The following is a 16248-nucleotide window of genomic DNA, read 5'->3' as shown; positions in this document are numbered from 1 at the left end:
ACATAATTATATACTAATTAGATAGGTACACAATTATAGTACATATTATATTATACTGGTCCTTTCATTTTATTATCATTGAGTACCTACATTATATTGTAATACTATTTTTTTACTTATATTTTACAATATTATAAAGATATTATACTCTATGATATTATTATTCTCAATAGGTTATCGGTGAACAATACTACAAAGACTACATCGAACGATCGGGGAACAGTTCCCAAAAATTCTTAACAAAAAAAAGATAAGCTAACCGTTGTGAAGATAGGAATGTCGTAAAACGACACTGACCTAACCTCATCTTATTCTACGTAAATACGAATATACGATCACTATGGTCATATTATTATCTACCGACATTTCGGCGATTTCGTGTTAGTGTACAACACTGTGTATGGTGGATCCATAGAGTAAATCTCCGTGTGTGCATCCGCGTGAGCGACGTTCGCAGACAATAGATAACACGTACCACATTATTAGTCATTACTGGTATTTCCAATATTCCGTCGTTTTACGAGTGCGTTAATTCTTAGGTACTTAAAACGTTTAGGTGTTTCACGATTAACATTAACTCATTATCATCCGTTATTTTGAATTTTGTCAGTACGAGAAATGTCGCAAGCCGTTGGCCTGTTTGAATACGCCTGTTTCTACGCTTAGTCTTTATAAGGAAAATAGCTCGATTAAGAACAATGATGAATAATAAAAACACTTGGTGTATGGACAAATCGGGTCGGTACTATTACGCTTATAATTTAGTATTTTAATAATAGCTATGTCGTATGTACCATTGCGTACTTATTGTCTACATTTAAATGTTGCAGGTCAAGATAAGGAAATCGATAAAAATGGCACGTCAAAAAAAAATAATAAAAATAATGTTGAAAGGAAAACACGTAGAACTTATTTACGTGACAAAAGAGCTCCAAAACCGCCATATAGTGGTAATTAATTAATATAATTTGATGTGGTTAAAAAAAAATAAATTATTCAAGAGTATCAAAAATAGATTCATTGTTTATGTCTATATTTACAGGATACATACGGTTTTTAAATGATAGACGTGTACAATTTTCATCTCAAAATCCCAATTTACCATTTTCTGAAATAACTAAAGTATTAGCTACTGAATGGAACCAAATGCCAGCAGAAAAAAAACAAGTACCTAATCATTTCATTATATATTATAAACTATAATCAATAAATACAGATATTAAGATTTAGAAAACAATCTAACAATTATTTATTATTAAGAATTTTAATTATTCTTCTATAGAAATATTTTATTGTTTTTAGATATACCTTTCAGCCGCTGAACAAGAACGAGTAAAATATGATGAAGAATTGGAGGCTTATAAAAAGACTGATGCATATAGAAATTTTCAGATGTTCAAATCGAACAGAAAGAAATATGATATCACTATCAAAAAAGTTAGTTGAAAAATTAAATTACATATATTATTTTCTTAAAAAGTTTATACATTAAAATTAATATAATATTTTTGACCTATAATTGACAGTAAACAAAATATTAACCTTATTATGTTTTAAAAACAATTTTTTTTTTTTTTTTAATGTAAAATATTATTCAAGAAAGTCTTTATTCATTAATCTGTTGCATCAATTCTTTATTTTAAATAATAAATAGTGATTGAACTATACACCAATAATTTCACTATATCAAATTAAAAAAAAAAGTTATATTTTATTTATATTAGAGCTTTATATAAAGATTGTTGCATGAAAAATATATATTACAGATAAAGATTTTTATAAAATTACAAACTCGTTATTAAATATTTGTGTATTTATTTTATTTAGGAACAAAAATTGAATAAAGAAAAACCATCCAATACTGACAAATTTAAAAAGGTTATATTTTATTTATATTGGATCTTTTAATAAATATAGTTGCATGAAAAATATATATTACAAATTAACATTTTCATATAATTACAAATTCATTGTTATTAATTATCTATATATTTATTGTATTTAGGATCAAGAAATAAAAAAAGAAAACCCATCTAATGATAACAAATTTAAAAAGGTTAGATTTTTTTTTATATTGAAGTTTTTAATGAATATAGTTGCATGAAAAATATATACAGTAGAAATCACTATTACGAGCATCGCTTTGAACAACAATCTCATGTGAGCCATCAGCAGTTAATACCGAATTGTGTTCTGATTGGCTTACTAACGTTTGGCCATCCATCTGATCCAATTACTGTGATGATTGAAAGGTTACATCAAACGCTTGTTATAATGCATATAATAAGTTACCAGTTACAACGAGAAAAACAAGTTGGCCCTTAAAACTTGTTATAACCGATTTCTACTATATTTTAGCTTTATATAAAGATTGTTGCATGAAAAATATATATTACAGATAAAGATTTTTATAAAATTACAAACTCGTTATTAAATATTTGTGTATTTATTTTATTTAGGAACAAAAATTGAATAAAGAAAAACCATCCAATACTGACAAATTTAAAAAGGTTATATTATATTTATATTGGATCTTTTAATAAATATAATTGCATGAAAAATATATATTACATATTAACATTTTCATAAAATTACAAATTCATTGTTATTAATTATCTATGTATATATTCTATCTAGGGTCAAGAAATAAAAAAAGAATACTCACATAATGATAACAAAATTAAAAAGGATATATTTTATTTATACTGTAGATTTTAATAACATATATAGTTGCATAAGAAATATGTATTTCAAATTAACATTTTCATAAAATTACAAATTCATTGTTAATAATTATTAACTATCTATATATTTATTCTATTTAGGTTCAAGAATTGGAAAAAAAGAAACCATCTACAACAAACAGTGGCGTAAGTATAATGCAAAAACCTTAAAAAGCTCTTTTTTAATGTAAAAATAAAACTAATTGTATGTCTTTTTAATAATTTTCATTAAATAAATAAATACACTGTGTGTTCGTGGAAACTGGGTACACTCTATAAGTCTTAACAGTTACCTACAATACTTGGTACCCTATACATATTATTTTTGAATTCTGTCTATGGGGGCTGATGATCCAATAGTCTAGTTGTAAGTGCCCGCAAATAGATTTCAAAAATATGTATAGGCTACTGAGTAATATAGGTGATTTAATTATACAGTTTACCCGGTTTGTGCGAAGACGCGGTATAAAGCTTTAAATAAAGATATTAGTTGCATGAAAAATATATATTATAGAACAGATTAAGATTTTTTTAAAACTACAAATTTATTGTTATTAATTATATGTATATACGATTTAGGATCAAGAATTTATGAAAGAAAAACCATCTACATCTAGTGACAACAGTAATGACATACCTATATTTACTGAAGAATTCTTAAACTTTAATAAAGGTTGGTTTTGTTTTATTTTTATTTATTTATATATTATTATTATTATTATTTATAGCTAGAGATAGTGAACTAAGGAACCTTCGTAAAAAGGTAACAGATCAAGAACAAGAAGTATGTGTCTTAGATAAACATATTGAAAACATGCAAAATGTTAGTATCAAATTAGTGGCTAATAATGAACAACTCAATGTTGGATGTTCAAAGTATGAAGAGTATTTAGTTAAACTACGATCTCGACTTCTGGATGCTTTTGCTAATACTGCATTCCCGGGTAAATATTTTAAATTAATTTACTAGTTAACTGATCAATAATGATGAAATTAAATATGCCAATATTTAGATCATTGAAAAATGACAAATTACATCTAAATTCTTTTAGTTTGTCTTGTCATTTATGCAAAAATATTAATGGTTGAGAGTCAAAAGATCGGCTGTCTAAAGTTCTAACTGCTTATAATACTTCTAAAGTTTTGTATTTTTAAGTACCAAAATGTTGACCAATGTACAATACATGTATTTATGTTACCATCCCCATAATTAATAACAGTTGTGGAACAAATGCACATTACCCGGCCATTAACAAATAAAATTTTAAAAATGATTGTGCAAACAAAATTTGCTGATATCATTAGTTTTAATTATTAATAAGACATTATTTAAATACACAACTTTACCCATAAAAAATACACATGGGACCCATTATTAACTTGAAATATAAATAAAATATAAATGTATTTTGAGTTGGAAACAAGTACATCTAGTGGTTAGTACTTATCGCGTCACTCTTCAGCGCTTCTGCTCCGCAAACTGAATACATCACTAGATTTGTACGCCAGAAAGACATAGTTCGCACGGTTAATACCAATTTTTAAATTCTAAATATTCAGATAAATTTTAAGATATTTTTAGGTATTTTTGAATTATTGATAAAACATTTTAGGCTCGCTAAAAGACTTAAAATTTGTATACAAGATCCAACGGTTTTTTTTTATGCAATTTAAAATACATTAGCTATACAAAACACAGCAAATAAAATATATCCAAAATACATAGTCATTATTTTTGTCTAAGCGTTTGAAGTTCAAACTTTGATAAAATTCATGAATATTTGCAAATTTAATAGTTCAAATATAATATAAAAGGTGGACGATTGGGTAAGCTATGAAAGGAAAAACTTTTATGAATTTCTAACTGAAAAATAGATTGATCATTTTTGAATTTTTGATGAATTTGTCATCATTTTAACTTAAAATGTATACTAAAATAATTGGGCCAACGTATCATTAATATTTATGAACTTCCATTAAGGAAACTTATAAGGAACCTAGCATTAAATTTTCAAACTTTTTTACTAGATGAAAAAGTTTTTATCAAGAATAATTAACATTTAGAAAATTTGAAAAATTACTCAAGGCTATAACTAGCTTAAAAAGAGTTAAAATATTTCGAAAATGTTAAAATTTATGGAAAATTCTATTATAAATATCTTATGTAGAATTAAAGAGTATACTCTTATTAGTTTTTGAGTTATACCAAAAATAATAAAATCTATTTTTCCAAAAATTGGTTTTGTGTACAAATTTTCGCTTTTTTCATTATTTTTTTTTAATTTTACTACACTTTCTAAGATAACTAGAAATTTTGGTTTTTGACCTTCCAAAAGTACCAACTAGGTTTACTTATCTATCAGAAAAGATGCTGATCTCGAAAAGTAATTTTTACTACACAAAATGTTGCTGACAGACAAAAAAAACACACATTGTTAAATCAATACATTCTTTCGCTCCGCTCCGCTCAGAATCTAAAATGTTCAATTTATATACTTAAGGCTTGACAATTTGATATAAAGTTCTTCATAAATATTTTAATACCATTTTTTTTATAGACAGTTTGAAAATGACAATTTAAAATTTGGATGTAATTAGATATTTGAACTAAGAATAACGATTCTAGTTATTTTGTTGTACCTAATTAAAAAATTAATATATATAGCGACCACAATTTGAGAAATATTATTAGGTAAGAATGTAGTATATATGAAATAAAATAAAATACATTGTATTTTAAGGTCTTAAAATTTACTGAAAATGTTTGTAATGTACACTGTATAATGCATGCCACAATGATTGTTATTTTGTTTTTTACCCGTTGGTGCCTCTATAATATTGCACATAGTCCACTCGGAGCGCTAGGTGCGCTAACACCAGTTCCCTCAAGTAATTCAAATGTAAAATTATAATTATTTTAATGATCCCTTTATTTTTATTGTTATTATTGAATTTTGTTTATAAGAAATTAATGCAATTTTTGACATAAACTTAACAATAATCTATAATTGTTGTACATTAGGCTATTTTATTTGTATTCCATAATTTAATATTTATTTTAAGACAAATATGTTGCATTGTCACTGTTATCCAGGTCTCTTTTAAGGTGATTAAGTTATTCTACTAAAATAATTAAATTGTACTATTTTTATTTTTGATTCTTAAGCAAAGTAAGGAAGTGTATTGGTTTTATTATTAAATATTATTCTCTTTTTCTGTAAACATTTTTGGGTAACAGTAGTACTACAAAACATTATCATGTATCTCTTTTAAAAATAAGATAATTATAGGTACCGCCAAACAGCCAAACTTGGGCCAGTTTTGAGATTCTATTGTAAATAACTTTAAGATTAATTAATCTAGGCGTTTTTTCAATTTAACTTTTTTTTTTAGTTGAGGTTTGATTTATTGATTTCTGTAGTATTTGAATCATACAAATTATTCCTTCTAAGGTTTTTTTTTATTTTACTGCTTGCCCCACGTTGTACTGAATTTTGGCATTCATGTTTTTCTTATGAAAACCCTATTTTACTACCTATTACTTAAACTAACTCGGGACACTGTTAAATTTTTAGAAAAATACTAGACAATTTTCTAAATTTACCAAATATATTTTGTACCTGGTGAGTATATATTAATATAAAAAATAAAATTTTTCTTGTTGACCAATTAAATAAGTAGATATTATAATATGTAAATTAAATTAAAAAACCAGGGTTGAATAACAGTGGCCCAAGTTGGACTAAATAAGTAAAACCCAATTTACAGAAATGAATGCAGGATTATAATAATTTATAATATAGAGTAGTAATATTTACACACATCCAAACATATTTTTTACTATCAAGTTTTATGTAAAACGTCTAATTCAATGAGTATTAGTGTAAGTTTTCGGACCTTTTCAAAACAATAGATATTAAACATAAAATTAATTAATAAAAATTAATACTTACGTTTACAATGTGATGCTGCAACACTACCAAAGTGATGTTAAATACTGTTAAGATATAACAGCAGAATATGACGGTACCATTTATTTCTTCATATAAAAGAGCCAACTTCCTATTACCTACTTCATTCTGTCTCTGGTTTTTTTTTTTAAATATTTATTATTAATATTCTATTTTACTATTAAACTTAATTATTATTAACAGTCTATAAAAATGAGTATGTACCTTATTTAGATCATCAAAGAATAACAAATTACATCTACATTTTTAATAGTAAATTGGTAGATATCAAAGGATTGGCTACTAAAGTTTCTTACTGTTCATAGTACAGTACTTTAACAGCGGCAAAATATAATAATATTATGTATAGTCATAAACCAACATAAGTCATACGATCTTAGTGTTGGTATTTTTGAACATATAATGTTGAGGTTTTAATAGATTTAAAAATTATTGAAAAGAGCTACGTAATATACTTAGAGATGGAGAATTATTTAAGTAAAAAAAATATCTGTATATTTACCAATAAAGTAATAAAAATGGTAAAATAGAATCTAAAGTTAATAATAACATTTCTTAGAGCTATCTTTTATATTAGTAAATATGATTGTTATTTTTGTTATTGTATTTTTGATAAATTAAGTTCTTTCTATTAATAACAACACAGAACTAAAAATGGATCTGTATAAGTACATATTATGAATATTCATAATACAATTAATAACTAATTTAAATTAAATTATCAAAATTATCAGAGCATTTCCTTTATTTTTTATGTTCAAAAGTCAAAACATTTATATTTATTTACTTTTAACTATTACTTATATACAGTATCGAGAAAATAGAAAATATGATTAGTATAATAATTATTGTATTGGTGTTTATTATCAGTTGATAAAAAATATCTCTCTGCAATTCGGGATAAGCCTTTTTGATTGCATTTTTTAGATGGGCTATGCAACATATTTTTAAGTAAAAAATAACTTACAGGTAAAAAAAAAAATTGGTAAAATGTACAGCACTCACATCTCTAAATATACTATTTTATTTATAATCTAAAGAACCTTGTTTATTATTTCAATAATTAAAGCATAATTTTTTTCTTTAGACAACACTGAGCAACCTACTCACGAGAATATTGACGCATACATGGTTAAATATTTCACATATCAAGCAACTGGTACTGATACTGATCCGTCCTGGATTACATATTTCAAGAAAGCTTTATCTAATTTTGATCCTTCACAGTGTTAAAATTAAATATATTTTAGTGTATTTAACTATAAGTCATAAATTATCCGAATTTGTTTTTTTTTTTATATATATACTATTTAATGTAATATATATTAATGTAAAACAAGGGTTGCAACTTGTGCTTTTGCAAAATGTGTAATGAAAGTTTTAGAAAATAGCACATACCTGTAATAATATGTTGATAGGTACTTAGAAACATTATTAATCAGAGTGATTGATGTATTAAAAAAAAATCATTTTTTAAATCAGATATTTATTTTATTATTTTTAATGTAACACAAGCAGCATTAACTGCATCCATAAATATATTTTTACCTATAAAAATTTAAAATTGTATGCAAGGTCGTATTAAGGGATAATGCGTATGGGGGAGCAAACATAAATATGACTCCCTTAATTCAAAAAATTGTCTTGTTACGCGCTAAGACTTATATATAGCCATATAGGTAGTTAAATAAACAAAATAAAATGCTTGACCACGGTAGCATGGCGCCTGCCGACCGAACTCGGCCAAGACATTGTGTAATAAAATTCTCTGTATGCCGAATGCTGATTTATATTCCTTGTTATGTTTTTCTTCGTTTACACAATTATAGTACATAATACTGTTGATTATAATCATAATATTTATAATCAATGATAATACATGGGCCCTTAGTAATATTACGACAGTATTACTGTGTAATAAATTATTAAGATAAACGTTTATCATAAAATGAGATTGTCTGTTGATACCATTTAATATCAGACTCTACTACTCTTGCACATTGGCGCAACTAGGGGGGGGGCTTAGCCTCCTGACTAAGATTTAGCCCCCCCACAAATATCCCTTATTGATTAAGATATAATCCCCCTATAGGTTATTTTAAATAAATAGTTTTGTTAGCCCCCTCAGAATTTGAACCCTAGTTGTGCCTATGCAGTCTTGCATCATCGCAAAAAAATTATTAATATAAAACAAAATAATATATAATAGTAATTTTACGCGCAACGTGATCCAAAATTATTAATAAGGTGTCACGCATACCTATGCCACAAACGGCACAAACGAAAAATTGGTTCGTGCTCTTAACAGTAGATTGGAATACTGGATATACCGCTGAACAGGCGCGCCTTAAACCCTCTGAATAGGCAACTCTAAGTGGTCTGTGCGCAACACCCGGAATACGCATGACGAACGAGGAGACGACGACGACGGTGATTATAAACAGACTTGATGGCAGGTGCCAAAGGGCGATACAGAGGCACATAATGAGAATTAGATCGAGAAAAGGATTGTTATAGCGGTAAGATAGGAACGTAGGCACAACGTACAAGTTAGTTATAGGGCTGGGATCCACGTTTTTTTTTCAATTTTTACTACCCTATAATATAGCCTTATACAATTATTGAACTATAATATAATAGCTTATGACATTTACAATCGAACGAAAATTAATTATAATTTTAACAAAAATATAGATTCAATTAATAATAATATCCAGTAAAAAAAAACCGATTATTGATCAAAAAATTAGATATATCTGTTAAAATAGATACTATTGTTGACAATTAATCATCATTGTTGATTTAATGTTTAGAGAAATCGATATGTCATTTTCTCTAAAATATTATTCTCTATCTTTTTTTGTAATAAGTGATTTTACTCTAAGATTACTTAAAAACATAGAAAAAACAATTCGCAAATGTGCTTTGTCTATGTTGCGCGTGGGCCTGAGAGAGAAAACAAATAGTACGCTGACATCCTCTTAATTCAAATCACTTTCCAAACGTATACTCGAAAAACTAAGTCTATCAATTTTAAATCCCTTAAGGGGCCTGTGCGTGACCTATTTTTTTTCCCAAAAAGATTCTTAAAAGTAAAAAACTCTCATGACTCGTAAGTCGTAGAGTGATCCAAAATCGATAATTTGTTTTTATTTGTGGAAAGAGAAGCACTTGACAGGGCGTATTGGACGTAGATTTTTAACATTCTATTTTTAAACCATATAAAAAGATTTTGAATATGATACAATTTTTCAAGCTTGATGTGATGGTGGAGCTGTTGACATTTGCCTGTATACAGACATACAACGAGTGCATGCAGCGTGTGCGTAGACAGCCAGGTACAGAGGTTAATTGGATAGCTTTAAGGAGTTAAAAATAAGAAATTTTCATATTGTATGCATGTGGGTCTTGTAAATGTATGCGTAGTAAGTGATTATTAATGTGTACTGTGTGCGTAACGGTGAATACTATAATATTTTATAGCGTTCTGGTTACTCCATATGGCTCGAGCCGTGCTATCACGTACGTGCGCGGCCTTCCACATAACCTATGAAGTCTGTGAATTACCCCCCTCTATACTGCTAATGACGATACCCCTCGACAAACCATGCTATGGGTAGTAGTGCAGTGGATATTTTAACTAATATACTAGGCGACAATGATTTTTTGTAAAAATTTCAATGTTTGAAATTAATATATAATTAAATAATTTTATTTATTGATTATTTATTATGTTTAATTTTGTTATTTATTTATGACGTATATCATTTTGTTTGACAAATTATTATTGAGGATGGAAAACCCATGTGACCGTTCACCGTAGCGTCCGTAGCCCGTAGCCTGTACCTATGCATAGAATAATACAATGCAAGAAAGCAATTTATTTCACGCAGCACGCAAAAATGCGACATGTTTCATCTATAAAAAAAAAATAGTCATCAGTCGTCCCGACAAATATCTACAAATTGATTATTTTTGATTTTTTTTAGTCCTTGTTCCTACCATTTATTTTTTACGTTCATATTGAGTGAACGATACGTGAACGTCACTCGTTTTTTTTTTTAAATATAATGTGAACGTGAACGACGTTTATATATTTAATGCATTTGAACGATTTTTAAGACGTTAAAATGTATTTATTATTTAATAAATATTGATTGATAATACTATTATGATATAATATTATATTATATAATATAATACGAATTATAAAAATTAAATACATGGAATTCCAGTGGGTACGCCTGGACATAAAACATCAATAATATTACGATTTCTACGATTTTGTATTCATATTTAAACAATACATAAAAATAAAATACAATAAATTTAATGAACAACAAAATTAACGCATTCATATTTTTAAAGAACGTGAACGTGTACGTGTTCAATTGAAAAAAATATGAATTTGATCGTGAACTAGTTCCTTTTTTAAGCACTGAACGTGAACGTGAACGTTCATTTTTTTAGTGAACGTTCTGAACACTGACCTACTGGCTACTGTACAGCAGAGCGACAACAACTTCCCCACTTTTTTATATTTTTAAGGTAGGTACTGATAAAACATTTTTTTTTCATCAGTGGAACGCATGTAGTTTGGAATTTTAATTTACGTTGCACGAATAAAAAAAATTAATTGCAGACGAGATTTGAAAAATTTAATAGTTAAATAAAATACCAAAAATTTTGTGGAGGTCGAGTTTTTGTGGACAAATGTGAAGAGACCCTCGATACACATCACAGATCTGTGGAAAGTACCGAAATTTATTGGTATTTATTGTGACGGCTTGTATATTTTGGACTCGGGCCCGGTGTGCCTGGGTCGGTGGGCAGCCGGACAGAGTTTCGACCCAGTTTGGTGTTGATAGTTGTCATACGACTTTTTGGGACATTTGTCACACAACAGACCTCCGATGATGGAGTGGATTACCAGTTGTATATATATAAAGCATTCGGTCCACATCCGAAGTAAGGCAGAACAGAAAACGTCTGTACTAAGTTTAGCGATCATCGGACTATAAGGACGTGCACCGGAACGATAGATGGCGCTACCAGATCCTGTTCGTAAACTTGACTGTTGCCATCGCGCCTGGTCACGATTTCACAAATTCCGTTTACCGGAAAACGCAGGATTATATATGTTAAGGTGAATGACGACATTTGGTGAATGTTGACATTCACTGCTGTTTTTGGTGAATGTCAACATTTTGAATGAATATTAAAAATTTGCCAACAGTCACCGGTGAATGTCAACATTCGCAACGATTATCGGTGAGTGTTGACATTCACAATTGAGTTTTAGTGAATTTTAGACATGTTTAGTTAAAATTGGAGTATAGACGTTATCGTGTCGTACGTTAAGATAGTAAATGTTTATAGATATGATATTGTTCACACAATATTTAATCGAACGGTGTTTAATGATCTATATAATATTATCATAGACATTTAGGCATTTAACGTTACGGTATCTGTCTGTCTGCCTGTACCCACTACCTATCTCTCTCTCTCACACACACTAAGCCTTTGCTTAATCGCATAATTGGCAATACGTCAGTCATCGTACCTAATTTAGTAGGTAGTGATGAAAAATACGTTTATATCGACCAGTGTCAACGTATTTCATTTACCTTGCTTACACGAACGAAAAGGTAGACTGTTGTGACTGATTGAATTTGTGATACGTTCGAGTTACCTACTAATTGTTCACGTGTATAATGGAGAACATACGAGAAGTTTTTTACGAAAAATTTAACGCTATATTAAGTACAAAAAGAGAAGACAACAATTTTTATTTGAGTACTGAAAAATATAACAAATGTGTTGAAGACGTTCTCAAGTTTAAGGGAAAAGAAAGTAAGCAACGCGTGTGCAAGTTATTGAAAAGATATGATGTCGTTAAAATAATGTCTCTCAACCAACTTATTGTTCCATTGAAACCTGGTGAAACAAAAATAATTTACTTCGTGAAAAATGAAGATTTATTCGATATTATCCATGATGCCCATATCAAAACAGGCCACGGAGGACGAACCCGTGTAATTAGTGAATTACATAATGAATTTTACACACTAGGCACAAAAGAGGGTGTATAATAAATCAATTATACGCCCGTAATCAATTTGCTGTATGTAAAGAACAACTATTATCTCCTGAAGAAGTTGCTACAGACCAATCCGTGTCCTTAAGGAAAGCTTGCACTTCAATTTCTCAAACAGGTGAACAGGGGTACATGAAATGCAATTGTAAGGCAAAGTGTGTATCGAAGAAGTGTAGTTGTAGATCCTCAGGCATTTTATGTAACTCAAAATGTCATAACAGTTTATCTTGTTGCAACAAATAATTTTTATAATATAAAATAAAATAACTTATGGTTTGTAAAAATTATTTTATCACTAGGTATTCATCTTTTTTTACAACATGTCAACATTCACCAAATGTCATCATTCACCTTAACATATACACAATTTAAACTTTAAATTAAAAAAAAAAATAATCATGGAAACGTACCTTAAAAATGTTTTAACTACTACTATAACAACTTATGAGGAAAATCGTGTCAAATTTTCAAGCCTTATGACCGATTAAAAAATGTACTATCGTCAATAATTAAAAATAAGCTAATAAAAATTGAAAATTGCTTATGCATAATATAGATTATAAATGTATCAAAAAGTGTCAAAATATTTGAAAATTGTATGAAAATAATAAAATAAATATTTGCTTAAAAGTTAAATATCTACGATTATTCGTATTTGAATTAGAACAAAAAAATAAAATCGTTCAATGATGATTCTTTACCTAGTTTACCGGCGTATATTTTATGTCGAAAAAATTTGTACTTTCATTGGCAATACTAAAAGTTACAAATTCCCATGAATAATATTTTCAAACTACAACAAAATAACTAAATTATACATCGTTTAAAAATCTAATTTCAACAAAATTTGTACTTAAAATATCTATAAAAAAAAATCGGTATTAATACATTTTTAGATTTGTTAGTTACAGTAAGAATTATTTATGAGAAACATTGCATTCAATTTTCAATCCTTTACTATAAAAATTGAACATTTAATACATTTTAAACTACAAAATTATTTGCAAATTTTAATGATTTTGAACTTTAAATGCTTATAAAAATAATCGTGAAAATGTACCTTTAATATTTTTGAACTGCTATTAACAACTTATGCGGAAAATCGTATTACATTTTCAAACCTCATCTTGATCGAGTGAACAATTTGTCTTCGATAATAATTTTAAAAAAAAAACTAATAAAAATTGAAAAATTCTCATGTTTATAGGCTATGCTTATAAGTTATAAATGGATCAAAATGTATCAAAATATATTTTTTAATTGTTTTATGTAAGGAAAATAATAAAATAAATATTTGACTAAAAATTAAATATCCACGGTTATTCGTTTTTGAATTAAGAACAACAAAATAAGAAAAATCGTTCAATGAGAATTCGTAAATTTACGTGTGAATATTTAATGTCAACAAAACTTTTTCTGTACGCGATTGGGGACAGGAAAGAACTGATGCAAATATACTTCGTATTTAATATTTAATTATTATTTTCGTAATTATTTGTTTTAAAATAGCTAACTATTTACGTACATACTCTTAAAAACTTGAATTTTAATAAAGTTGTTATAAACGCATTTAGAAGTATATTGACATGAATCAATTTCATTAATTGATATTTTTATTAAGAATCACTTATAATCTTTTTTAAACTGTTAGTTTTTTGTATTTTATGAAGTTGTCATAACTCAGTTATAAATTATAATATCAATAAAATCCTCCTAGATGCCCTTAATTCACTCTGATTTTAAGAATAACAGAGTAAAATAGATTAATTTTTAACGTAAAATTTGCTATATTGTACGTTTGTAAGACGGAGAGATTAAGAGGATGTGATACCTGCATGTGTTGTCTCCGTCTTACAAGTGTGTAACATAGCAAATTTTACACACAGCAGAACACGTGTAGCTCCGTTAGTTTAAAAATTAGAGCGAGTTGACCTCTTATAAAATCTAAAAGTAAGATTATTATCTGAGGAACCTTATGGGATTTTTGTTATATTTTAATTTTAAAGTGAGTTATAAGTATTTTAAAATTGTAAATTGTTTGTACATCTTAAAATACTCAAATATTGCCGACAGCTGTAGATAATATTATAATATTATGTGTTATGCGTGACAAATTAAATATAATTTGTCATGGTGTTATGTACAAGTACAACTATTGATTATGAGTACTAGTAAACATAATCAATGGTACTACCTATATAATAATCATAATAATACCTAATTATTATTATTAGCTTATTACGCCAAACACAGTATGACATGGTTACAAAAAAGTTATAATAATTAATGATATAGTGATATGATTATAAACATCAAATTATAAGAAATTAATTAATATATAATATAATATACAATAAATAAATAATATAATATAAAATACAAATACAAATAAAAATAATATTATATAATATAAAATTCTCGTATTATATAATATTGATAGAGACACCTTAAACGTGAGGAACGTGGACTAATTAATTAAACTGAATTCGCAGCTCTAAGCATACTATGTACCTATTGTACCTAGTATGTGGTTATGTCCGTACGATGTTTTATGTGTTGGAATGTAGAATTGCGATTTGCGACTGGGTTCTAGATGGTTTGGAATTCTGAATGGTTGAAAGGAGATTAGCACGTCAAGAGAACCATTTAATAGAGCAGATAGGAAATCTAACTCCGCATTATCGCGGCGAGAGGGGGGGGGGGGGGTCGTATAATTCCGGAATTGAAATGTAATTGTACAGACCGTAAAAATCCGGAAAATATAAATAGCTGACCGTAATGAAACAGACCGTTTTTCCTGGAAAATAAAATACGTAAACCGTATTTCTACCGACCATAGATGTCCAGAATGTAAATACTCCGACTGTATTCTATATATAAATAATAATACGCGGACCGTATAATCCCAGAACGTATAATTCCGGAATTTGAAAATTTGAACCGACCGTAAAAACCCGGAAATTCATAAACCGTTTAGTTCTAGACCGTATTTCGGTAGAAAAACATTGTGTACTATGATTACGGAATTTTGTTGTTGTGATCCGTATATAATCCTGTATCTGTATCTAGATCTGTATCTCACTAACGTAGTAACGAAAAATGTTCATGTGGAAATTCATTAAAAATAATAATTCATTTATGAACACTTTAGCATAGGTTGTTATTTGAAAATTAAAAGTTTTATAGTGGTTTAACTAATAAATATAAGGTTGGATAGTTTTAGAAAACATGTATCTTATTTTATTTTTTTTTTTTTGAAGCCAATACTTATTGATAAAATAGGTAGAAGTATACTTAAATAAATACAATTAAGAGGACGTGATACCCGCATGTGTTATCTCCGTCTTACAAGTTCTTAACATACCAAATTTTACGCAAAGCAGAACACGTGTAGCTCCGTTAGTTTAAAAATTAGAGTGAATTATTGACCTCTTATAAAATCTAAAGGTAAGAT

At 27.7% G+C, this 16248-nt stretch overlaps 1 protein-coding gene across 3 annotated transcripts; it reads left to right on the top strand.

Annotated features, from left to right (window-relative positions):
- Positions 1-246: 246 nt before the first annotated feature.
- Positions 247-8138, top strand: LOC132935285 (high mobility group protein 20A-like). 3 transcript variants are annotated; one of them, XM_061001777.1, is made up of 12 exons: positions 250-523; positions 611-738; positions 831-950; positions 1043-1167; positions 1303-1437; positions 1828-1878; positions 2006-2056; positions 2460-2510; positions 2826-2870; positions 3303-3396; positions 3452-3667; positions 7782-8135. In XM_061001777.1, exons 2-12 carry the CDS (start codon positions 699-701, stop codon positions 7925-7927), a joined length of 1074 nt encoding a protein of 357 aa, XP_060857760.1. In that variant the 5' UTR covers positions 250-523; positions 611-698; the 3' UTR covers positions 7928-8135. The 3 variants fall into 3 exon arrangements, with proteins under 3 accessions (XP_060857761.1, XP_060857760.1, XP_060857759.1); XM_061001776.1 differs by having other exon boundaries at positions 250-539; XM_061001778.1 differs by lacking the exon at positions 2460-2510 and having other exon boundaries at positions 247-738; positions 7782-8138.
- Positions 8139-16248: the final 8110 nt, after the last annotated feature.

Source organism: Metopolophium dirhodum, chromosome 1, assembly GCF_019925205.1.
Source record: "Metopolophium dirhodum isolate CAU chromosome 1, ASM1992520v1, whole genome shotgun sequence".
NCBI lineage: Eukaryota > Metazoa > Arthropoda > Insecta > Hemiptera > Aphididae > Metopolophium > Metopolophium dirhodum.
This window is presented reverse-complemented; position numbering and strand designations above follow the sequence as displayed.